Source organism: Pinus tabuliformis, chromosome 3_2 (assembly GCF_031772625.1).
Source record: "Pinus tabuliformis cultivar Carrire ecotype Pingquan chromosome 3_2, CPIR1, whole genome shotgun sequence".
NCBI classification, from domain to species: domain Eukaryota; kingdom Viridiplantae; phylum Streptophyta; class Pinopsida; order Pinales; family Pinaceae; genus Pinus; species Pinus tabuliformis.
This window is the reverse complement of record NC_142302.1, coordinates 179,088,830-179,115,811: the sequence shown is the minus strand read 5'-3', so window position 1 is coordinate 179,115,811 and position 26,982 is coordinate 179,088,830. Positions and strand designations below refer to the sequence as shown.

The following is a 26,982-nucleotide window of genomic DNA, read 5'->3' as shown; positions in this document are numbered from 1 at the left end:
ATATAATAAAACCAGAACCTCGTTGTATCGTTCAATTAAAATTTGTTCACTAACCATTCACCAAGGTTTACCAAAATGACACCCTCTAACGAGCATGGGATGTCAGCAAGCCAAGAAGCCCATTTGGCTTTTCTTGCAATATTCTGCAACAAAATGTGTAATCCTGCCCAAAACATTGACTGACATTTGCAAACAGCTTTTTATAATTTTTCAGTGAACTTCCCAGCCCATTCCTCAATGTAATCTGTTGAATACAATCAGAATTTCCCGATGCATTCCAGGCCTCAATGTAATCTGTTCAATACAATCAGAATTTCCCGATGTAATCCTTAAGAATTTAAATATAATCAGAACCTTATTTTCTGATACAATCCCGGCCTCAATGTAATCCTTTAAAATACAATCAGCACCTTATTTCCTGATGAATATGCTTCAGTCATTCCAGTCAACTCTAACTGGACTGTTAAAAAGTGTCCTCTCCATCAATGCTTTGCTTTCTAGTATAACCTCCATAGCGCTGAATTTCCGACCCTCCCACAAATCGTTTTGACATTGCTGCTGTATTGTCCCTGTCTTTATAAATTGCTTCGCTGAAAATATTTATCTTTTTCTATTTGTACTAGAATTATCTATTTACTATACGAAAATGAGATAATAAAATGCATCCAATTTGTACTATTAAAGCAATCAAAGCAAACACTCATCAAGTTAAAATATACAACAGCAATTAAGCTCTACTTATAAATATTATGGATCACAGAAGCCTCAATTCAACAAGCAATTTCATACCCAGAAAACAGAACCATATATCAAAACAAATCAAATACTACATCAGCTGTGTGGCTTTCAACTGACATCCATAAATGGCTAATCACAAAAACAATAGCTATTGTATTTTCCAGGAAAATATTATGCTATCCATGACTGGGACTATGTTTGAAAAAGGCTAATCACAGAAACATCAGATACAGCATTCTACAGGAAAACATTGATACTTGTCCCCAATATTCATAATAGTAAAAAGCCCCACCTCAATGAAAATTCATTCAAACTGTTCTTAAATTTACTAATGTCAAATAAGAAATGGTTACAAAGTGAAACAGTTAACAGAAAGCAGCATAAGACCAATCAAAACAACTGGTGATTGATATCCATACCTAAAAAAGGGTCATCTTTTCAAAGGTTTCAGGTATGAATTATTTATGGCAAAAATAAATGATAATACAAACAAAAGGTGGTTACAGCATCTACCAAGTATACCTCCATAATTCAAAATCATTTGAGATCCACCTTTCCTATTCACTTATGCTGGACAGAAATCACCATTATCCATTTTGACTAGCATCCAAATCTGTTTTAAGCTGCTCTCAAAGAAACAAAAAATGCCCTGCTTGTCTGCTTATGAAAACAATTACTTTTGCTGGCAAATCCCAAACTATGCTCATCCATTTAAATTAGATATTTTTGGGTTCTGAAAAATAAAATTGCAGTAAAGCAGAAAGGATATTTTTGATATCTGCATCCATGTCCTTGAAATCTTGGAAACCATACAAAATGCGGTAAACTGCTTTTTGCACTCTCATTGAGTGCAAAATAAGAGATATTATATACCAGAATGCCTACATCTCAGGTCATATATAACCTGTACTAGTTACATATAATCATGATGGAAACAAAGTATCATGTTCCAACAAAATCATATATTTATCATACATAATTAGATCCATCTCCAGATAATGATGGAAATGGCATGTCAAAGCACATAACTATAAGACATTTTAATTCCAAATTGAACCTCATCAGAAACAAAGTACCCTAAAGAAATTACTGGACCCACCAAATATTGGTTTTACAGATAATATTCAGGAACTTCTCATGCCAAAAAAAATTCTACCAGAAAGTTTAGGGCAACTATACAGCAAGACAATGCCAGCCATTTGTGCCGTCTCTCGTCCTGCTGGACATAATATCTTACATCACAAGAGATGATCAAGTATAGTGATCTAAGATTTTGGCCCCATTAGCTACAGAGCTATGGCAATAAAGTATAGCAACATAGAATGCAGCTATGAAACAAATAAAAAACAAAATCATATATATTAACAGAGACAGGAAAATACAATTGCAGCTTTCTGGGAATGTCACATTACAACACACCTCTCCTTGCTTTTTGACTCCTGCTTGGACGTAGATGAGCTGGGCTTGGTTACCTGCAAAAGACTTTCGAATACATTTAAAATACTAACAAAGCATACAGATAAATCTAAAGGGAAAAGAACTGAACTTGACAGCATCTTATTTGCAATATGACTTGATTTCATCATTCATATCATCCACATAATAAAACAAGAAAAGAAGAACCTAGTCCATGTTAGCTTTCAGCCTTCAGGTTACTCCGAAAGTGTTTACACCATGTTTGGGGGTGCTTCATGAGATTTTCCGTACATTTGCCGTACATGGTGTATGTTCAGCCCTTCCATGGTCCATGATGGAGTTGTATGTTTCTAAAGATGCTCCGTGATGGACTTGCAAGTTGGAGATAGCTTACTCGGAGGTTGCTTGACCTCAGTTGGGTGGTTGCTTGGTACTCTTCCCTCGGACGTTGGAGATCACTTGACAGCTTTGGTGATGTTCTACATGTCGGCCACATGGAGATAGTTGCTTAGACAGCGCCATATTTAGGGGCAGCATTTTGCATCGCGGAGGAATACAGGGTAGCTTGGCTGCTTGTATAGAGGCTTGGAGTTGGTTCCAAAACAACCGGGGTTACAACAATGTTCATGCAAGGGGGAGTGAACCCAATGGAGCACGTCTTCGGAGAATTACTAGAGTCGCTAGGGCTTCTTGCATTTGTTGGAGCATCTTGAAGACTAGGGTTGCGGTTTCATCCAGCGTTTTAAAAACCAGCCTGGTCCGAGCCAGAACCAGTCAAACTTGCCAGTTGGACAGCACACAGAAACTAAACAAGCTATAAACCAGACAGGAGGGTCGGTTTGTACTGGTTTTGTACCAAACTGGTACAAAATGGCCAGTCCCAATTTGAAATTTTGAATCAGCTAGGTCGATCCAGGGTGTACCATATGATTGTAGAAGAATATGCATATTTGTTCAATGGTCTATTGTTCACCAAGAACTAATGCCATTGTTGAGTCCTGAGGTCCTGGATTCTGCTATGTTATTTCAGAATGCATTATACCTTATGCAATACAATAAGCATAAATGTGTGTATTTAGTAATACCTGTTCAATTGCAGTAATTTTCAATTCCGGTAATGTAAATTGTGCTGTCTGAATTTGCAAAAGCTCAGAACCAATGGATACGTCTGTCTGATGTGTGAACCTGATTCCTTTCTAAAGATGCAAAGGGCTCGTTTTACCCTAACTACCAATAAAAGTCTTGTGCAAAGTCAACTTTTCCTGGTGCGTTGGGTGTAGAAAGTTCTTTTAGTTTCAAGGTTTGCTAAACCTCCAAGCAAAATATTTAACTTTGATGTTCCATCTTAAAGAAGAAATTACTCTGTCAAGTTGTGGTGGGTTGAGACGAGGCGTTGTCATACAAATGACCCATGTTTGAACCAAGAGGGCATAGTGCCCTAAAACAATGCGTGTGTTGGATGAGTTTGAAGGCTCCCATGTTGAAGTGAACCCACAATAACAAAGATTTGATGTTCATATATTCATAGTCAGTAATGGTTTGGAATCATGGTGTAGAATCTTAAAATAATATCTTCATTGAAAAATTAATTATCTTATGCATCTATTTAAAAACAGATTTATTGAATCCAATTCGATCTAATTCCAGTTCAAACTTGGTTTGATAGGTGGCCTGTTCGAAGACCGCTTCCAATTTTTAAAACGCTGGATTCATCTCTGGGAGATTTGGAGATCAGGGTTTTCAAATGAAACACTATGTTGTACTTGGTGAAGAGGAGGAAAAGCAGATGTCTTACCGACGAGGTTAATTTACCTGACATGTCCAAAAGGGTCACATGTCACGAATCTGACATGTAGGACACAAATTTGTGACACATTGAACGTGTCTCCTATTCATAGGGCACATGCCCTATCTGTGTCTCGAGATTCTGACCTGATTCCCTCGAAAAAAAACCTGCAGCTCGTAAAAGAGTGATATGTCAATCATGTCACTTCATTTCATTCAATAGGTTAGAGATCTAAGGGATTTTGAAGTGTAGCTACGTGCTATTGTGTAGTTATAAAGTGCTGGGCAAGTGGCTTTGTCCACTAGTCTTCAATTTTTTTCCTACAACAGTCCATTTTTCCCATTTCACAGAAATCAATGCTCAATCATCAATGGCAAGGTCAAAGAAAAGGGGGCAATGCCCTTGATGTTGTCCCCACTCCTCCAATTTCATCAAGCTCTGCCAATGTTCCATTTGCTGGAAGTGGGCTTGCAAATGCAGCTTGAAATGCTGAAGAAAACAATGTTTTAGCAAGACAGCAGGCTCGAGACAAATCCAGTGTGGAAAAATGTTACAAGGAAACAAGTGCAGTGGTAGTGAGTTGATTTTGATGATGATGAAATGGAGTGATGTTGATTTTGATGATGATGAAATGGAGGATTATTGACAGTTACAAGCTATAAAATTCTTCCATCCATTGTTCTAACTTATAGTATCTATCCTATATTCTCCACTGACATTCCCGAATCCCACCTATAGTAGCAATGACTTAGTTGTAATGTCCCTAATAATATAATATAATATTAAAATATAAGTAAATAAATAATAAATAATGAAGAGAATATAATAATAATAAATAAAGTCCCAAGGATTAGCTCAGTTGGTCGAGTTCCCATTGTTAAGTACCTCGCCAGTTGAGAGTTCACGGGATCAAATCTCCTCGACACCCTTGGGGTCAGGCCTTGCTTGTTTGGCTGGCGGTAGATCCCTTCGGGTTGATCTCCCTGAATTTTCCCCGTGGATGTAGCAGCCACCCAGTATCCGTGAACCACCCTTGAAAAATAATAATAATAATAAATAAATAAATAAAATAGTAAATAATACACTAGAGTTCTAAATAACTATATATAAAAGTAAACTATAATAATAGTAAGAATAAGTAAAGTTAACAAAAAGTAAAAAGGAATAAATAACAAAAAGCTAAATTAAGAGAAATATCAAATTAAGTAAAACTTAAAATAAAGAAATAGAAGTTGCATGTTGACAAGAAATATGTGCATGCGGACACTTTTCCATATTTTGGTCTATTTAATGGATAATGAAGAGGATGAGATTCATCCATTCCTTTATCCATTCTTTTGGGAGAAAAGCGTTGTGGGACAAAGGATTTTCTAGCAATAGTACGTTGATTGAGAGCTTGGAGGTAGCCAGTTGTAGAAAGATTATGTGCAGCTGAGCCTATGGTTAGGTGGAGAGTTGTCCCCAAAATCTTTGTTTTGGTTAGAAGAATTCAGAGAGTGTTCAACTTCAGAGTCTCAAGTAAGGAATATCATCGTTACAGGTAAGCCATCTCTGCTCATGATTTCCGAAAATTCTATGTTAGCTAATTAATAATTTGTATGTTGATTATAAATCACGTAATTGATATAATTAGTTTGCATATGTCGTTACATATGGTATCAGAACAAAGTTTCAACTCTATTGAACCTTTGAATTTTTATATTCTTATCTACTAATTTATTTTATTATTAAAAAAAATATATAAAACATACTCAAAGAAGGCATTCTCTCTTTACTTAAAAAAAAAAAAGCACAAAAGAGAACCAAATTCAACACTTACCGTAACCTGGAAACCCTTGCTTGTTTCAGGTTAAATAACGATCACTGTGTTTACAAATTATTAGTCGAATTAGATTTGAAAAATGCATTATCTGAAATCATCCACTAATGTAATTTATTAAAAAAACCACGTAACTCCGATTCGAGATGTGAGTTGAGGCCTAGTGGTCATAAATCACTAGGGGTGATTTTGATGGCAAAATTGCCTGCAACCAGAGCGACCGAATTCTCGAGGAATTTTGACAGGTTTTCATTTGACAACTAGCTTCGATTGATGTAAGTATTATGAGGATACTGTTGTGTTTTCGGGGTTAGGGTTTAATGATATGGTTTTACCGTTTTTGTGTGGGTAACCCCAAATTCCAACTAGATGCACAACCTGTCTTTATATCCAACCTCAACAAAACTCTACAGATATTTAAGCCGTTTTGTGCAATACCAAACTCTTCATCTTTTTCAAATAATTTCAAAATGGATAAGATTCAACTTCCCAATTTTTAGTCTCTGGGAATTTGAGTCCAATCTTTCCGAACTGTCGCTTGTAGCGTTTCTTTAGAAGGCTACGTTGTGTTTTGTTTGTTTTCTTTCCATCTTTGTTGTTGGCTTCTCTTCTTTTTTTTCTTACTTATTCATCTATTAGCGATGATTTATCTTTGGTCAGTTTTCTTGAATATTTGAGGTTTTTAGCCTTTCATCATTTTGTGTTCTTAATTTTAGCTTTAAATTTATGTTAAGTTGAAGGTTTTGAGAATTTTATAGATACCGCTTGCTGAATTTTGATTTTCTATTTGGCTTGGTTTAATCAATGCTTTCGAGGTTTATATACATTTAAGATTTGAGGCTGGGTTTTTATAACTATTTTCGTTGAGTTGTGGCTTCAATTAACAGTATCATAACCATTCACCCTCTTCGGAAAACACGCGAAGTACTGCTAATAACCTATTCACCATACGCCTACTCAAAATCTTCAAAAACCGAAAAAAATTTAGCCTCTTAGGTGGCAGTCGAATGCTAATAGAAGATTGGAAACATAGATTTATGCACGCATCTCCCTTTGTATCACTACATTATGTCATTCATATAATCCACGCGGTGTGCTTTGTGTCACACTTTCAACCATTAGAAATTGTGTTCAAGAAATAGATATATTAGTAAAATTTGTTTAGGATACGGTAGGAAGTAAAGCTTCATTAAAGCCTTTTTCTATATTAATATGGCACAGTAAGCTAAATGGGTCCAAAAAAAATTCAGTAAAAGCCTTCCTTTGTGCTGTGGGGCTTTTGGTATGATGTACACAATAACTTTCAGAGCGGTGGTAGTTTAAATATAAATTTTATTAATATATGATTGTCTTACACTCTATATTTATATCTCTATTTATTTATGGGTGGTAGTTTAAATATAAAATTTGTATTTATATAAAAATTTGTTTATATATGTTTACTCTTTTTTTTTTCAATGAACTAGATCAATCTTAAATAGAAAGAGAATTTAAATTAACTAGATAAACGAAAACAATTTTAAATAGAAAATAGAAAGAGAATTTAAATTAATTGGATACATATGGTAAAATACATTATTAAGTTTAGGTTTAAGTTTGAATTATACATTATTTATAAAAAATATATATTTTGTCATTGATTGAACTTGTTTTTTGAATGTGGATTGAACTTGTTTTTTGAATGTGTATAAAGGTTGTCATTGATTGAACTTGTTTTTTTGAATGTGCATATATGAAAGAAGAAATAAGGGTTTAAGGGTTTTAAATTTTAATATAAGTATATATGCTATAAAGAATGATAAGAAATAATATAAATATTTTTTTAATGGGTAATGGATATTCAACTATGACATAAATTCAGGGTGATATGAAGAGATCATTTATGAAATCAATATTGTAATTGACATAAGATTTTAGCTAATCTTATATCATTTCAAAATGGCACAATTTGATAATTTTTTCTACTGGTACAACTTGAGAAGTGGATGTGGAGAATATACATGTATCAATATACAAGGCCATGAAATGATCACTAGTGGTGAAGATGATCCGAATTGGATCCATAAAGAACTGTCAAAGAACCATCACTATATCAGGTCTGGACAAACTGCTAAGAAATTCCAAAATAATAATCAAAAACTCCCTGAACCAGTGGCAATGGCAGCCAGCGTGGAACGACGAGGACCTCGGTGAAAGCGCACTGACCGAGACCCATGGAGACTGCGCAGGAGGTCAAAGTAGCCCTTGGGAGGCCCAGATCGCGAAAATAAGGAGGTTTTTAATCGCGCATCGCTGGGCGAACAGGGCTGAAATGGGGAAGCCCCGAGCACACGGACGCATGGGAAGCCGGAGAACCGCAGGCGAAAAAGCGAACAGCACTAAAAGGACAAAGGCAGGTCCCACGCTCTGGAAACCGGTGGTATTGATCGGGGTGCCCTCAAACGGTAAGCAGTTTTTGATGGAAGCGGAGCAATCCCACTCAACGATCGACGCGTGGCAAGCGGAGGTGACAGAAAACCGTCGTTGATCGCGCGCTAACGGTTAAGCAAGTCAACCGCGCGAAATGTGCGTATGGCGTCGGATCTGGAGGCCCCAGATCTAACAGCTGAGATCACGCCCGATGGGGGAAGCGGAATTGACGAGGGATTAAGCCGCATTTCAGAAGGATTGAGGTCCGTTTTGACCGCCACAGTGGAGAAAGATTTCATCCACGATGTAACTGAAGAAATGAACCAACGAAGCAGGCTGGCGTCGTTTAGAGGAAGACATGTGGCCACTCCCTGAGCGCTGATGATGATGCCAAACAAGGAACTCCAAGCACAACTGCAAAAGGTGAATCGACAGAGGCGGAAGAGGAACCGAACAGACATGGGAACGAATGGCTAAAAGCCATGAACAGAGACAGAATACACAGTTAGAGACAGTCAATCGAAGTCAGTCAGAGAGACAGAGAAACCAGAACCCCGAGAGGAGGACAGTACACAGAAAAAGAAGACAGTGAAGCAAAACAGAAAAAGACAGAGGGTCGAGTTGACCAAAGGCAACGTCGAGCACCAAAGAGCTTAAAAGATTCAAGCCATCCTAGTGAGGATCTGTTCGCACTGAGCACCACATTGGGCCCTTTTCACTGTAGACCAAAAGGTCACAGAGCTGGTAGGCAAACAGAGTCTGTGCACTCCAGTGGCTTGGGGAATCCAAGAACCACCCTGCCAAGCAAACTTGCTTCAGGAGAACTCACATTGAGTCCCTGCATTGTAATTCTCTGCTTAAGACACAATAAAACAAGGCCACCACTGAAAGTTGGACCGGAGACGTAGCCCTGGAGGATAGGGTGAACTCCTTATTAATTTCTTGTGTCTTTGTGTTTGCTTACTGTATTTCTCTGCTATCTTTCCATTTAAATGTCTGTGTATTGGCAATCTGATCGATCCGTTGCTTAAATAACACAGAACACACACCAGCACATGAGTCTGTAATACCTTTATTTAATAAATCTTCAACTGATGTCACTCATAGGGTGATTATCAGATCAGAAGAGACATATTACATATATTTGGAATTAACTATAGAGACATTGTTGTTGTGGTGACATGTACAACGATAAGCTAGTGTTTAAAAATGAAACTGTTCTTTGTGGATTATGGGTGACCTGTTGAGATTGGTGGATGAAAGTATGGTCCATTGGTTGAGGATCTTGCATGAATGAGGTATGGAATCAATAAAAGTCATGAGGGTTATGATCTTAGGATGAACATTGATTGGGAAGAATATCAATATCAACTAGTGTGTTGTGTTGCTATAGGGAGTTCTCCCATATACTAGAAAGGGAACGTATGAGCTTAAGACATTGAGATTAAACCGAGATGAGTTGTGTAGTGACGATGACTTAATATTTTATAGATGATTGAATGACTGAGGTTATATAAAATGAATTTAGTGGATTGTTTACTTATGGTGGTTGAAATCATTAATAATGTCCATTTGGTTATCTTGCTTCGAGGATGTCACTTCTTAAGAGGGGAAGAATGGTAATAAAAAGAACTATGTCAACCAACACTAAAAAGAATTGGTAAGAGAAATCTTGATACACTACTTATGGTATGATGAAAGAAGAAGATAAAATGGGGAAAATGGGAAACATCTTAGCATAAATGAAATAATCTCCTACCTAGACAAGTATTATTGATAGTTAAGTAAGGTGCCCCATTGAACAACAACAATATGGAAATTCTTAGATTAAAGAAGTTCATTAAAGCTCAAACAACTTCCTTGGGGTGTATACCTAGTGAATAGCATTGAAGTGATAGGTTGAACCATGAAAATATAACAATGTTACTTGGGAGCGGGAGCGGAAGCGGGGAGCGGGAGCGGGAGCGGGAGCGACCATTTTCAGAAGCTCCCGGTTTGGGAGCGAATCCCGGAGCGATTTTTTAAAAATATATATATTTTTTATATTTTTTAATTTTTGATACATATATGTCAACAAAAACATGTAGAATGATGAATTAGATATAAAAAACATAAAAAAGCATAGATTGAACCATATAACAACAATCATCTAGAAGTTATAATCTTCATCAACCACGTCCGCAAGTTAGTAACATAGTAACATACAACATATTGAGTCTCATGATTCATCAATCTTAAAGTTTCAAGCTTTCAAAATTCAATATATAACATTTATCATCATTGATCACCAAAGTTGTACTTGTAAGCTAAGTGTAACCATTACAACAAATAATATCTAACATGAAATGAAATGTTATAAAATGAAATAAAATGAAACAACTTTCAACTTTCATGAAGCATCATATTCATAATTCATCACTAATGAGTTATAATTGCCAACTTCAAACTTAAATTGTCATATATTGTTTAAAAAAATAACATAATAAATATGAAAGAGTCAATAGTTATAAAAGCTACTAGAAACTAGAAAAGAGAAGTAAATCTATTATCTATTTCTTATGCTTGGGCCTCTTGCCACCACGAGAAATGTCTAATTTTTTAGTCTTGTTGCAAAATCAGGATCTTTGTCATTAATATCACCCTCCAAGCATTAATATCCAGAGGTATCTTTGTCATTACCTTTGTATCTGTATAGGGATCTTTGTCATTAATATCACCCTCTAAGCATTAACATAAGATAGAAAAAGCATAGCATGTCAAGTCAAGATTTTGTTTGAGTGATGCGTACATTTTTAGAAGGGTCATGATAGAGGAGTTCGACAACCAATGTCACTAACATCAAGGTACATAGAGGGATTGGTACTCTTGATTAAATATGAGTTCCATACCCTAATACATGACAAAATTCAATGGAAACATTGCAATCCCCCAATCCTGAAATCCTGAAAAACTGATAAGTCTGCTGGATTTTGAATGAAATCTAAAATTCTACTTTCTCCATATGAAATCCAATGAGGACGAAACCACTCTCAAACATCCTGAGTCATTTCATGGTAATGTTAAAAATTTAAGTAAAAGGATGAAAATGAAAATTAAAGAAAATGTCACTTTTACTTTAAGAATTTAACATTACCATGAATAGCATATCAATACTAGGGCCTAGACTTGATCATTAAGTTGCCCCACTCAAAAACTATTTGTTTCTTTAAAAAAAATTGCATTTCGAACATTACTACAAAAAAAAAAATGCAAAAAAGGCAAAACGCTCCCGATAACGCTCCCGAAAAGGCAGGGAGCGAAATTTTTTTTAGGGAGCGCGCTCCCGAAATCGCTCCCTTTTCGGGAGCAATTTCGGGAGCACGCTCCCGACCCGCTCCCGAGTCGCTCCCGCCCGGAGCGCGGATCGGGAGCGGGAGCGAGGGGGGGGGGGGGGGGGGCGCTCCCCCGCAACACTGAAATATAATAAAGCCTATGACCAACTTATGTGATGATAGTGATGGAGTGTCTCTCTTAATGGCAAGGTCTATTAAGGATATGCACTAAGTGGATTCAACAACATGAATGATGATTAGGAATGACTTTGAGAGTCACATTGATGACTTGTATAATTTAAAAAGTGTTAAGATAGGAAGTTGTGAACACTCATAATTGAGGAACGAAAATTGATAAGCTAGGAAAATGTTTAAAGATTTGGATGATCAAGGGTAACAATTGTCTACCTTTTGGCAAAATAAATTGACTATGAAAATTAACAAGAAAAATCCTAGCATGAAGTGTATGAGAAGAATTATGCAAAAATTATGTCATAATTCTTCTCACAATTCTATAACAACTCTGTGAGAAGAATTATGCAAAAATTAACATATCAACTAATAAATGGTTAAATTTACTAATCTATACTCATTATTTCTCTTGTGGAATTACAACCTATGGATACTTCACAAAAAAAAAAAAAAAAAAAACATTGAGTTTGTGCCATTAAAAAGCACACCAAGCATATAAAACCTTTTGGTGGATGATAATGGTAATAGTGATTTTGTGCTTCAAATATAAACCAAAGATAGTGTTTGACAAGCCAAAAGCGAAGGGAAAGAATCCTTAGTCCAACTTGAGGATTGGTGCAGATCAAGTGACATTGAGACTTGACAAGATAAGCAAATCTCTTTTTAGGATGAAAAATGATAATTACCAAGTGATGTATAAATCACCATGCATCAACAAGCACTCGTGTAAGTGAATTAAGCATGATAGAAAATTAAACCATGATCACCTAGTGTTTATATGTGATTGCATACAACAGACTTGGAAACAATAAGGCAAAGATGTAAATCAATGTAAAACCAGAGAATTTTAATTTTGAGATTGATGATTTAAACAATGATTATGAGGCCAGTAATATCGTATTTCACTAAATTTCCTTGGGGAAGAAAAATACATGACTAGAGATTAAGCTCAAGATGATGAAGCTCATTCAAACTTTAATGATGTCCTTAAATGACTATACCTACTATGGAAATAGACAACTTCCCAACAGAAAGAAAATGAAATGATTATTGAAAAATAATTGGTATCTTCATGAAAACATGACACCAATAGTATTGATGAGATAACCTAGATTCTATATGGATTTTGAATAATCTTATTTCATAGTTGGTATTCATTGTTTATATAAGAAAATGAAATTGATTCATGATAAGAATGTTTATAATGTATTATTGCTCTATAATTGATGTGGATTCTCATATTAATGAGGTTCCATGATATGATGGTATGAGGTAATGATGCACATGTGGTTCTTATTTATATAGTTGTTACAATAAAGATGTCGTATGTTTATGATGAATATGATATGCATAGGGATTATGATATTATGATATGAGGTATATTGACATGTGGTCCATTTATTATGCGATGATATGTTTTTGATATTGATGTTGATGTTATAAGAATATTATGATGTGAAATAGGTGGTAATTGTATGTAGATTTATGACATACAAAATTTTGTGATAACAATGATGTTATGTTCTCAGGATGACATGCAATACTTGGCATGTGGATTATTTTCTATGATATTATATCTAATGCATTGGATGTATGTTGAGGTGTGGCGATTGAAAACAAATCCACAAATGGACCAAGAGGGTTGGTTTATTTGATGATCTCGGGGGAGCCCATACCTGCGAGGGAGAATATGTAACACCATATGGGTTGGAGACAAACTCAATCAACACTACATATGTCAGTGGTTCATTTATCTTATATAGCTCTTGATGGGTAGCTCTTGAGGGACTATGGGACCATCTTGAGGAGGTCAAGTGCCTGATGTTGTAAACCAAGTGTCTGATATTGGATTGGGATGTCGAACTCTGGTGGAGATGTAAGGACTTCGATGTATGGGATTGTGCACCTTAGTGAGTGTGGAGGGAGTGGACCAGCCTTTCGAAATGCCTGGAGAACTATTGCAAGGAGTACTGAGCCGAGTGCCTACCTTAGGGCAGATAAGGTCTAAGCTGAGCGCGAGCCTTAGGGTCAGCCTTGGGCTATGGTACAGACTTATGAGGATTTATGCCTCGCTCCGAAAGTTAGGAAAAACGACAAAGATTCTGTGGGATTTCCCTGGTGATGTGAAAACTTTTGATGCCTATTGGTTATACTAGTTCAACAGAGGGTGTACGACAAACGTGAATTAATGAATAACTAAATAAAATAAAATGTTAAATGATTCAACATGGCTTCGGGACGAAGTTCCTTAAAAAGGGGGAGTATGTAATGCCCCTAATAATAATAAATAATAATATAATATAATATAATATTAAAATATAAGTAAATAAATAATAAAGATAAATAATAAATAATGAAAAGAATATAATAATAATAAATAAATAAAATATTAAATAATACACTAGAGTTCTAAAATACCATATATAAAAGTAAACTATAATTATAGTAAAACTCAATAAAATTAACAAAAAGTAAAAAATGGAATAAATTAAAAAAGTTAAATTAAAAGAAATATTAAATTAAGTAAAACTTAAAATAAATAAATAAAAGTTGCATGTTGACATACGGAATGTGTGCATGCAGACCCATTTCCATTTTTTGGTATATTTAATGGACGATAAAGAGGATGAGATTCATCCATTCCTTTATCCATTCTCTTGGGAAAAGTGTTGTGAGACAAAGGATTCCCTGGCTATAGTACGTTGATTGAGGGCTCAGGAGTGGCCAGTTGTAAAAAGTTTATGTGCAGCTGAGCCTACGGTTGGGCACAGAGTCGTCCCCAAAATCTTTGTTTCAGTTAAATAATTCAAATAGCATTCAACTTCAAAGTCTCAAGTAACGATTATCGTCGTTATAGGTAAGTCGTCTCTGCTCATGATTTTTGAAAATTCTTTGGGGCAGATGAGGTCTGAGTCGGGCACGAGCCTTGGGGCCAGCCTTGGGCTATGGTACAAACTGATGAGGCTTTATGCCTGGCTCTAAAAGTTGGGAAAAATGACAGAAATTCTGTGGGATTTCCCTAGTGATGTGAAAACTTTTGATGCTTGTTGATTATACTAGTTCAACAAAAGATGTATGGCAAACGTAAAGTAATGAATAACTAAATAAAATAAAATGTTAAATGATTCAACTTAGCTTCGGAACAAAATTCCTTAAAGAGAGGGAGTATGTAATGCCCCCAATAATAATAATAAATAATATAATATAATATAATATTAAAATATAAGTAAATAAATAATAAACATTAAATAATAAAGATAAATAATAAATAATGAAGAGAATAATAATAATAAATAAATAAAATAGTAAATAATACACTAGAGTTCTAAATAACTATATATAAAAGTAAACTATAATTATAGTAAAACTAAGTAAAGTTAAAAAAAAAGGTAAAAACGAATAAATAAGAAAGAGTTAAATTAAGAGAAATATTAAATTAAGTAAAACTTAAAATAAAGAAATAAAAGTTGCATGTTGACATACGATATGTGTGCATGCAGACCCATTTCCATTTTTTGGTATATTTAATGGACGATGAAGAGAATGAGATTCATCCATTCATTTATCCATTTTCTTAGGAAAAGTATTGTGAGACAAAGGATTCCTTGGCAATAGTACGTTGATTGAAGGCTCAAAAATGGCTAGTTGTAGAAAGATTATGTACTGCTGAGCTTACGATTGGGCAGAGAGTCATCTCCAAAATCTTTGTTTCAGTTAAAAGAATTCAGATAGCGTTCAACTTCAAGGTCTCAAGTAACGAATATCGTCGTTATAGGTAAGTCGTCTCTGCTCATGATTTCTGAAAATTCTTTGGGGCAAATGAGGTCTGAGCCGGGCACGAGCCTTGGGGCCAGCCTTGGGCTATGGTACAGACTAATGAGGCTTTATGCCTGACTCCGAAAGTTGGAAAAAAAAGACAGAGATTCCATGGGATTTCCCTGGTTATGTGAAAGCTTTTGATGCTTGTTGGTTATACTAGTTCAACAAAGGGTGTATAACAAACGTAAAGTAATGAATAACTAAATAAAATAAAATGTTAAATAATTCAACTTAGCTTTGAGATGAAGTTCCTTAAAGAGGGAGAGTATGTAATGCCCCTAATAATAATAATAAATAATATAATATAATATAATATTAAAATATAAGTAAATAAATAATAAACATTAAATAATAAAGATAAATAACAAATAATGAAGAGAATATAATAATAATAAATAAATAAAATAGTAAATAATATACTAGAGTTCTAAATAACTATATATAGAAGTAAATTATAATTATGGTAAAACTAAGTAAAGTTAACAAAAAGTAAAAAAAAGTAAATAAGAAAGAGTTAAATTAAAAGAAATATTAATTTAAGTAAAACTTAAAATAAAGAAATAAAAGTTGCATGTTGACATACGGAATGTATGCATGCAGACCCATTTTCATTTTTTGGTATATTTAATGGACAATGAAGAGGATGAGATTCATCCATTCCTTTATCCATTCTCTTGGAAAAAGTGTTGTGAGACAAAGGATTCCTTGGCAGTAGTACGTTGATTGAGGGCTCAGGGGTGGCCAATTGTAGAATGATTATGTGCAGCTGAGCCTATGGTTGGGCAAAGAGTTGTCCCCAAAAAAAAAAAAATCAATTAGAAGAAATCAGATAGTGTTCAACTTCAGAGTCTCAAATAACGAATATCGTTGTTATAGGTAAGTCGTCTCTGCTCATGATTTTTAAAAATTCTATGCTAGCTAGTTAATAGTTTGTGTGTTAATTATAAATCACATAATTGATATAATTAGTTTGCATATTTAATTTTGGGTCATTACATTAGTATCCATGTGATGCATTTTGATTTTGATGACTTGATCAGAAAATTGACGTTTACAGTTCTAATTTCTTGTGCGTTCATCATTTGATCATCATTGATGTAGTTGTATGATTGAATTTGTATCATCACCATGTAAATGTTTTAGTTTTTAAATTCTAAAAAAAATCGAATCTTTACATATTTTATTTTTGTATAGCTCACTAATTTGTTTTGTGTGTGTGTGTATTATTCAAAACAAGTCGACTCAAACCAGTAACTGGTCAAACCAACCAACTCATTAGTTGCCATCGTCAAACTGGTCATTAAACACGGTTAGTAGTCTTAGAGGCCTAGGGTTTCATTCAAACCAGCGATAAAAATGATCTGTTTATGACATAATTGACCTATTTTTTCCATAAATCGGTTAGTTTATAACACAATTAGCTGGTTTTTCCATAAACCGGATGCAACTAGTTGATTTTCCCATAAACCGGCCAGTCCCGTCATAAACCACCCAATTCATTATCAGGCTGCGGACCCCATAGGATATTGTTTTGGGCATACTTGAGTGGTTTTGACTCGAGGAAAACTAGGGGTTGTTTCCTCAAAAAGTAGCCCCTCGAAGCTCTTAAAAGCATGCCTCCACTCTCATTTGCCTCACATATTTCAACCCTTGCAACACTCGCAACCGATGGTAATGTTTAAGCGACATTTCCTTTATCTTTCATTTTCATCCTTTTACTTATATTTTTTAACATTATCATGAGATGACTCTGGATATTTAAGAGTGGTTTTGACCTTGTTGGATTTCACTCAAAATCCAACAGACTTGGTGGTTTTCAAGATTCCAAGATTTGGGAGATTGCAATGTTTCCATTTGATTCTATCATGCGTGAGGGTGTGATATTGGCATTTGATTAAGAGCATGAAGCCTTTTAATTACATTGATGTTGGCGGCATTGATTGTTGAAATTCATTGTTGTTGGTGGTATTGATTGTTGAACTCCTCTACCCTGGCCTTAACAAAAATGTACCCTCCACTCAAAGGAAAATAATTGGTTAGGCATGCTAAGCTTTTTCTACCATATTATAGGGCTAAGGAGATGAACCCTTCACTTAAACCAAAATCATTGGTTAGGCATGCTAAACTTTTTCAATTTACACCATATTATAAGGTTGAGCAATCTAACTCTAAAGACTTTGAACTAGTAGATGTTTATGTAGCTCTTATTGATGATCCCATTTCTAGTAGTGTTGAATCAATGATGAGTTTAATGAGTGGCCATGTTGATCAGTGATTTGTAGTTTTCATGTCTAGTTTTGCTACTACTACTACCAAGGTTGCAGAGTAATTTGAGAAGTTCTCCGACTCTGAGACAAAAGATTTATGTAGTTCATGTTGATGATCCCATGTCTAATGGTGGTGATAAATTTGATCATGATAATCACTAATATGTAGACATGTAGTAGGACAATGGCACCATAGCTTGTAGCATTGTTTTTGGACACTAGAGGTCATTTAGAGCCTCATTGATTATGTATTTTGTTGTTGATATGTATTACGCTCGGTGCTATTTTGATATATTCACTTTTACATGGTATATAGATGAGTAAACATTGCATAATTTATCTCTATTGGTTTGGAATCATGGTTTTAAATCTTAAAAAAAATCATTAAAATTTAATTATTTTATGTATTGTTTTAAAGCTCAATTCATTAAGATCTAACCACTCTGGTTTTTCCAATTCCGGTTCAAAAACCATTTTAGGTGCCAGTGACTCCTCACCCACCAATTTCCTAGGGATTTGAGATTATAACGATTCTAATAAGTTCCTCCATGATAAGTTCCTCATTATTATTTACCAACCTAAATCCATCTTAACTCTGGATCTATCAAGCATCGAGAGAGATCAAATCTCTCAAGCTGCAAACCTCTTTTTTAATGCAAAATTTGAGGAAAAGTTTACACCTAGAGACATTTGATCCCTCTCAGTGCTTTATAGATCCGAAATTAAGATGGATCTAGGTTGGCTTAAATCATGTGAGGCCAAAGAAAATTTATCGAAAATATGATTAATTCTATCAATAATATGTAAACACATTTAATATTAATATAATCATTTTAAATATGCTAAATATGTCTGAGATTAATCTGGTAATTTTAATTTTATTAGTTACCTCAGTTTGTTGAGACGATAAATATTATTAATAACTTTAATGATGACAGATGATGAAATAAAAAATTTGAATGAAAAGTGACAATGTAATAGCGTTGAATGATAGAAAAACGTGAATAATAAGAATGTAGTCAATTACAAATAGTCTTTATTGTGATCAATCTCAAACTATTTTCTTATACTATTCTTATTGTCACCCTTGTTAGTTTTTTCATCTTTCCATATAAATTATATGAAAAGGAAGACACGCTGGTGTGATGCATGTTTACTAGACCTCCTTGGCATCAATTAGGGTTTTCTTGAATTTCCCTAGCTAGAGTTTTGGAGAGATAGAGAAATGTACTAGCCTTGAGATAAGGCTATGCTCTGTACATGAACTTTATATTTATCAATATTAATGAAGTTTTCAGTGGTCCAATACTCGTGTAAATGGAAACTTTGATTTACAGCCAGTGTTGCACTTATGATGACATTATTGAATTTATATTGATAATATTGCCTAAATCGGCGTCAGTGATAATATCGTCAGTATATCCCACAATTTAAATCATCACAATAATTTGGGTAATTATCTCAATAATTTGGAAATTTTCGTGAAATTATTGTGATATTGACTTACAACCAAATTCTTAGTTATTAAGCCCTAAATTTTTGAAAGTGAGTTAGGAGATTTAGCTCTAAGGATATTGTAACTATTTTTTATCAAGCAAACAAAAGGAAATCTCATGGCATACGTGCCCTAGTAGTTAATGGTAATATTAAATTCTTAAAATAAAAAAGATGAAATTGAAAGAGAAAGGAGAATGTCCCTTTTATCTTTCATTTTCATCCTTTTACTTAAATTTTTAAAATCACCAATAATTGTTTCAAGATGTTTGAGAGTGGTTGCAACCTCATTGAATTTCATATGGAAAAAGTAGAATTTTAAATCCCATTCAAAATTCAGCAAACTTAGCAATTTCAAGATTGACAAGATCGCACTGTTTCCACTAGATTCTGTCATGTATGAGGTATGGAAATGACATTTAATCAAAAGCACCAAGACCTTTGTGTACCTCGATGTTGGTGACTTGATTATTGAACTCCTTTGTCATAACCCTCGTAAAAATGAACCCTTCACTTACGCAAAATCATTGATTAGGCATGTTAAGCCGTTTCCATCTTATTTTAATGCTTAGGGTGATATTGATGATGAGGATCCCAATATAGGCAACAATTTTTATGTTATGTAGCTATCTGTTGTAGCATGATTTTTTTTGGACTCTAAAGGCCAATTAAAGTCTCTTAATTGATGTAATTTGGTTCAGCGACGGATTGCACTTAGTGTTATTTTGGTTATATGCACCCTTGCTATATACATGAGAAACTTTGCATATTAGTGTATAATGGTTTAGATTCTTATGGATACACCTAAATATATATGTCTTTTTTTTCAAACTTTGAATATTTTATGTAATTTTTGACTGACCAGTGCTTTGATCCAATTTTTTCCAATTTTGGTTTCGGTTTGAATCAAGTTCTTGGGGTTGACCAGTGTGGGTTTGATAACATTGTTGAGGACGTTGTGACCATTTTCCATAAAAAAAAACAAGGGGATATTTGTTGTTCTCATTGCCATGACTCATCTTAATAGATATATTTGCTTTTGTTTTCATATGATTTTGTATCATCCTAAAAAGCTTTTGACTCAAGAGTTGGGATACATATCATATTTAATTTTAAGTATTCGATATCTGATGTACCATATGACATCTTATGTATGTGATAACCAAATATGGCTCACAAACTAATAACAAAGAATATTTGGAAAATAAAGATATCCAATGAAGATATATATATATATATATATATATACACGAATGAGAGAATGATATGATGATACAAATGAGGGCCCTGTATATGTACCTAGATGGGATGCCCTTTCACGAACAATCATGTCCTTTGAGACATTTCATTTCATAATTATTAATTATATTTATTAATTATTAATTATTATTATTATTATTATGTTATACAAAATAATGTTCATAGCATTGTCTTCCCCTAAGAAATGTTTTTATTCTCAAAGAATATTGACGCAGAAGGTGATATGTTTTTCTTTGTCGTGTAATGTCTTCAGATCCTACCCAATTCTTGAAGTTGTCATCTTCAATGATACAAGACAATACGAATTTTTGAGCGTTGAACAAAATTGTTGAACCGTAAAATGATCTATCCATCCCAGTTCGATTTTCTAACTTTGCACTTACTCAATACATGAGATGTATTATTATCATAAAACTTAATTGTGCTAGCATCTATATTATTCGTAATATAAGTCAATTGTTTCCATCCTAAGTGATATGGATATGTTGATTGGTTGAGATGTATGCTCTTATGGTTTGGCTTATGGTTTGGATGAACATAAGGAGTTCTTGTGACCTGATTTTCTCTTATCATGCTTGTAGTGACTTCTTGATTTACTTCAAGTATATGATTTTTCCTTCATGTACTAGTGTTGTTTGGTTGATCATTGGATCTTCATTTGGAATTTCTATCATTTGTATTGAAGACTTTGATGCTTCCCTTTGGATATGTTGTTCTATTCTATTTTCCAACAATTGCTTATCCTTAAGCTTTTGAGTGAGTAGATTTTGATTATGATTTCTGAGACGTGAAAGTTCTTCGGCTTCTAGTTCATCGTTTTTAGTTCTTGATGTTACAATTTCTTCCAATAACTTTTGATGAAGGCTCTTCAAGCGAGAATTTTCTTCATCTTATTCTAATAGACCTTCATTGAGTTTCTTCACAAGACTTTTATTTTCTTATTCTGATATTCGCTTCATAGCCTTGGACTTCTTGATTTGTGCAAATAATTTCTGACGATGATCTCTTAACCTAAAAATTTCTTTGCTTTTATCTAAGATAACTTTGCCAAATTCTTTTTGCAGCCTTGATATTGACTTTTGAATTTACTAAATGATCAACTTCAATATATCTTTCAAGTCTTTTGACGAAGGTACTATTGAATCTAACTTTACTATAACAAGTTGAAGTGTCACCTTCTTCTTATCGGAAAAAGTCAAAAACTTTTTCTGTGTTTAATATGAAGGGACCTAATGTTCCAAACCATGGTCCGTGACGATGGGTAGAGAGTCCACCCGAAACGTTGGATAAGATATAAAATCATCCACGCAGTTTCATCCAAAAATTTCTCTCAACCAAGAATTATGTCCATCTCTTCTTTATATGTAGTTATACAATGAATTGAAATATACATTCAAAATCATAAATTATCACCTATAATTGCTTCTAAAATGATAATTGATTTGCCAAATTAATATTGAAGTAATTTCCCATATCATTCGCACTAATAAAGATATTAATTTATTTTCCTTGGATACTCCCTCTTAATGTGAATAATTCAACCTCTGAACCTTTAAAGTTTATAAGAGAATCTTCCTTCTGTCATTTTTTAATATGATATTCAATCTTCAAACAATTAAATACTTCCGAACTTTTTTAACCACTCCTTTTTTTTAATCCAGAGATATACTTTTTATAAATTTTACATTTTCATTTTTCCTTTAGAACATATACCCAATTAGTATTTTTACCTTTTTATTAAGTTCCTTCAATAATATGTTCAACAATTTCTTTAATACTTGTTTCACATTGAAAAGGGGATTATAGCGGCCCTTATTTAAAATGGATTAATATTTCAAATTGTTGTGGCTTTATGGAAAAGTGGGACGATTTATGATGAATTGTTATTTTCTATGTTGTTATCTATTGTCATGTGAATTTTTCCAGCTAGGCTCCAACAGCAATAGAACATTGGCGGTTACGTATTCTTTGTATGTACTGCTTCAAGGGTATATTCAGATGTATGGCTGATTGTAAAAACCTCTAACAGCTTTGTGGCGATGCAGCAATTATTGTCATGATTTGCCTCCCTCACACGGGTTTGCTTAGGAATGGATCTCTTACAGATGGTGTAAACAATTCAACATGTACAGTCAAATTTACAACTTTTTTCTGTGACTATAAGGATACATAAACGATAGTGATTTGACAACTTAGTGGCTGTACAGTCGTTGTCGGTGGTAATTGATTTGTACTACAGTAAAAGTGAATTGTACAGCAGGTAATCAAATATGTACATCAATGGATCGTACGATTGTAGAAATGGCAACTAGTGAAGTGTTTTGCCCTTGCTTTCCTTGATTTATTTTATTTATTTTTTCAATTTGCAGCAGAGCAATTCTGAATCTTTAGTGCCTAAGAACCTGATTCGCCTCCCTCGCACGGGTTTGCTTCGCAATGGATCTCTTGCAGATGGTGTAAACAATTCAACGTGTACAGTCAAATTTGTGCAACAACATTTTTTTGTGACATAAACGATAGTGATTTAGTATTGTTGGCAGTGGTAATTGATTTGTACTACAATAAAAGTGAACTGTACAGCAGGTAATCAATCATGTACATCAATGGATCGTACGACTGTAGAAATGGCGACCGGTGAAGTGCTTTGCCCTTGCTTTCCTTGATTAATTTTTTATTTCTATTTTGTTAATTTTACTTGTTTATTTTTTTAATTTGCAGCAGAGCAGTTCTTCAAAGGAAATTCTAAATCTTTAGTGGCTAAGAACCTGAATGTGGTCAAGGACCCAGATCACGGAACCACAAAATTTAAATGGCCAAAATGCCAGATTAAAATAGCTCCGATAAACGCATGGCCAAGGGCCGAATCAGAAACAAGGTCTAACACCAAATGTGATAACAAAATATGGCTCACGAACTAATAATCCACAATATTTGGAAAATAAAGATATTTGTTGAGAAATATAAATAGAGAGAAATTCTGAATCTTTAGAAGCTAAGAGCTTGAATGTGGTCAAGGACCCAAATTAGGGAAACCACAAAATTTAAATGACGAAAAAGCCAGATTAGAATAGCTTTGATAAAAGGATGGCTAAGGGCCAAATCAGAAACAATGGTCCAATACCAAATGCGATAGCCAAATTTGGCTCATGAACTAATAATCCAGAATATTAGAATAGCTTTGATAAAAGGATGGCTAAGGGCCAAATCAGAAACAAAGGTCTAATACCAAATATGATAACCAAATTTGGCTCACATGACACAAACTAATAATACATAATATTTGGAAAATAAAAATATTTTTTTAGAGTAATATATATATATATAATGATATGATAATACAAATTAGGGCTCTGTATAAATACCTAGGTGGGATGTCTTTTCATGAATAGTAATATCTTTTAAGATATGTTCTTTCATAATTACTAACTATTATTATTTATATCATTTTATACATATTTATATTCAGTTTTGTCAATTAGAAATCTTGCAAGTGACATGATGAGATTTGATGTAATGACTTCAAGCCTGTTTGTTGAAAAAGAATAGTCCCTTCAGGTCTGGAACATATATATTCCACATATGGAATATAAGGTCTTTAAAAAATAAATTATAAAAACAATATATCAGTTTCATATGTATATTTATGTAATAATGTTGTATATTTATGTAATATGTGTTTGTCCTTTGAGGACTGGAACATGTATATTCCAGTTTCCACATATGGAATATGGAATATAAAGGTATTTAAAAAATAAAAACAATATATCAGTTTTATATGTATATTTATGTAATAATGTGTTTGTTTGATGTTGATGTTGATATTGCTTTAAAAGTTTAAAAATTTGATTATTTTGTATTTTTTAAATTTCTTGATATTTTTCCCAATATTGTCGATAGTTTAAATTCCAGGCCCCCGGCGATAAATTCCCAGTAACAATAAATGTAACATTGTTTGCAGCCATCTATGTATTTCATGGTTTGTAATTTCCAACTCTATATGTCTTCTCATTTGACATAAGTTACTGGTATTTATGTTGAGCAATTTCACATTGTAATTGAAAAAGATAAGGGTTGTTTTGCTGCTATATTTACAACTGTAAATAAGTGTCATAAGATCTATGTCACATGGTTCAAGGTCGAATTTGAGTTCAACAATGATTAAGTTCAATTTGAATTGGAATTTTCCGATGAGATTCGTATGAGGTGTTGCATTATGTTTGACTATACATATTTTTCAATATATATATATATATGACATAAAATAGTAAAAAATCAAAATCAACCAATAAACACATACGAGTAAGAATTCTGATGAGTAAACATACATGCATAACTTAATCATAGTAAATCTAATTATCAATGATATTAGTTAAATATACACATACACCATAGTAGTTTGCAAATGCAAAAAAAGGCATAATTTTCAATCTTTAAAATTTAAAAGAATGTCTATAATGTCAAATACTAGTAATCTCTGCAAAAATCACAAAATTTAAACATACTTGCCGAAAGAGAAAAGAAGCAAATTTGGTGCATTTGAGAATAAAGGAATCTTTGTGGGCTACAGTGAAAATTCTAAGGAATATAGAATTTATGTCGCTGATCAAAAGAAAGTTGAGATAACTCATGATGTCACCCTCAACGAAGATATGGCCCTCAGGAAGATCAACAATCTTCATATCCTAAGGAAGGACAAAGAAGCTGACACAGGAAAGCAGGGTGAAAAAGAGGACGAAACAATGTTTGATGTTGATGAACTTGTGGATCCTATTGATCCACTCCCTCATAAGCCTTCCTCCTCCAAGAGGAGACCCTCATGGCTCAAGGAGACTCTTGAAGATGCTAAGAGGCACATTGCACCAAGGGGGGACTTTCCGTGAAAGCAAGACGCTAAACAGGTACCAAGGATATTTGACCGCCATGAGCATTATCATTCAAAATGATCCTTCATCATTCAAAGAAGCCATGAAGCAACAAGTATGGAAGGATGTTGTGAATAAAGAATACGAGTCAATTATGAAGAATGATCTTTGGGATGTGGTACCTAGACCCCAGGACAAATCCGTTGTCACTTCTAAGTGGCTCTACAAAATCAAGCATGGAGCTGATGGAAGTGCAGAAAATTTCAAGGCTCACTTTGTTGCTCGAGGCTTCTCTCAAAATGAAGGTGTAGATTACGATGAGATATTTGCACCTGTTGCCTGATACACCACCATTCACTCGATCATAGCCCTTGCTGCCTCGCAAGGATGGAACCTACATCAGATGAATGTCAAGGTCGCCTTCTTGCATGGTTCAATCAAAGAGGAAGTCTATGTGGAACAACCCAAGGGGTTTGAAGTTCCTGATTAGGAATCTCATGTATGCAGGTTGAAGAAAGCTCTCTATGAATTGAAACAAGCACCCTGGGCTTGGTATGAGAGGATCGATAGCTATCTGAAAAAGTTGGGATTCACTAGAAGTGAAGCCGATCCAAACCCTTACATTAAGGTTGAAAATGATAAACCTCTCATTCTAGTACTTTATGTGGACGACCTCTTTCTGATAGGTGCAGACCCTCTCATTCACAAATGTAAGAGGGAGTTGGCCTCTGAATTTGAGATGAAGGACCTAGGACCAATGCACTATTTCCTAGGGTTGGAGGTCTAGCAAAAGCCAGGTGAAATTTTCCTCTCTCAAGGAAAATATGTTGTGAAGATATTGGAAAGATTTGGGATGGTGGACTGCAAGCCTGTGACTACTCCGATGGAACTTAACATTAAAAAGTTATGTGGTAGTGTTGCTGGACCTGAATTGGGATATGCTTCTGAGTATCGTCAACTCATAGGAACATTGATGTTCATGGTGAACTCCCGTCCAGACATATGTTTTATAGTTAACACATTGAGCCAATACATGGTTGAGGCTCATCATATACATTGGATTGCCGCCAAGAATCTTCCGATATATCTTTGAGGCACAATCACTCATGGACAAAGATACACTGCCAAAAATGTGAGGCTACTTGGTTATTCTGATGTTGATTGGGCTCGCAGTGCGGTGGATCGTAAGAGCACTTTTGCATGTTTTTCTTGGAGTTCTACTTCGATATCCTGGATGAGCATGAAGCAAAAATCGATTGCCTTGAGCACCGCCGAGGCCAAATACATAGCTCCTAGTATGGCCTCCTGTGAGGTTGTCTAGTTGAGGAAGCTCTTTAGTTACTTGTTTGAACATGTGTTAGATACCACCGTGATCTTTTGTGACAACCAGAGTGGGATACGATTATCAGAGAATCTCGTGTTTCATGATCGCTCCAAGCATATAGATATCAGGTACCACTTTATCCGGGATATGGTACAGTGATGAGCAATAAGGCTTCATCACATTGGGACCGATGAGCAAGATGCCGATATTCTGATAAAGCCTTTGGGGAAAATCACATTCATGGCCTTCCGAGAACGACTTAGAGTCGTGGAGAGACCTCTTATG

At 34.4% G+C, this 26,982-nt stretch overlaps 1 protein-coding gene across 1 annotated transcript in view; it reads right to left on the bottom strand.

Moving 5' to 3' along the window:
* Window positions 1-1,555: 1,555 nt before the first annotated feature.
* Window positions 1,556-26,982, bottom strand: part of LOC149180379 (FAM63A-like protein (DUF544)) — a 216,988-nt gene continuing 191,561 nt past the window's right edge. The window contains exons 13-14 of the mRNA XM_089416088.1: window positions 2,158-2,210; window positions 1,556-1,954 (exon numbers count right to left, since the gene is read on the bottom strand). Coding sequence (XP_089272214.1) covers window positions 1,912-1,954; window positions 2,158-2,210 — 96 coding nt within the window. The 3' untranslated portion in view covers window positions 1,556-1,911. The remainder of the gene's footprint in view (window positions 1,955-2,157; window positions 2,211-26,982) is intronic.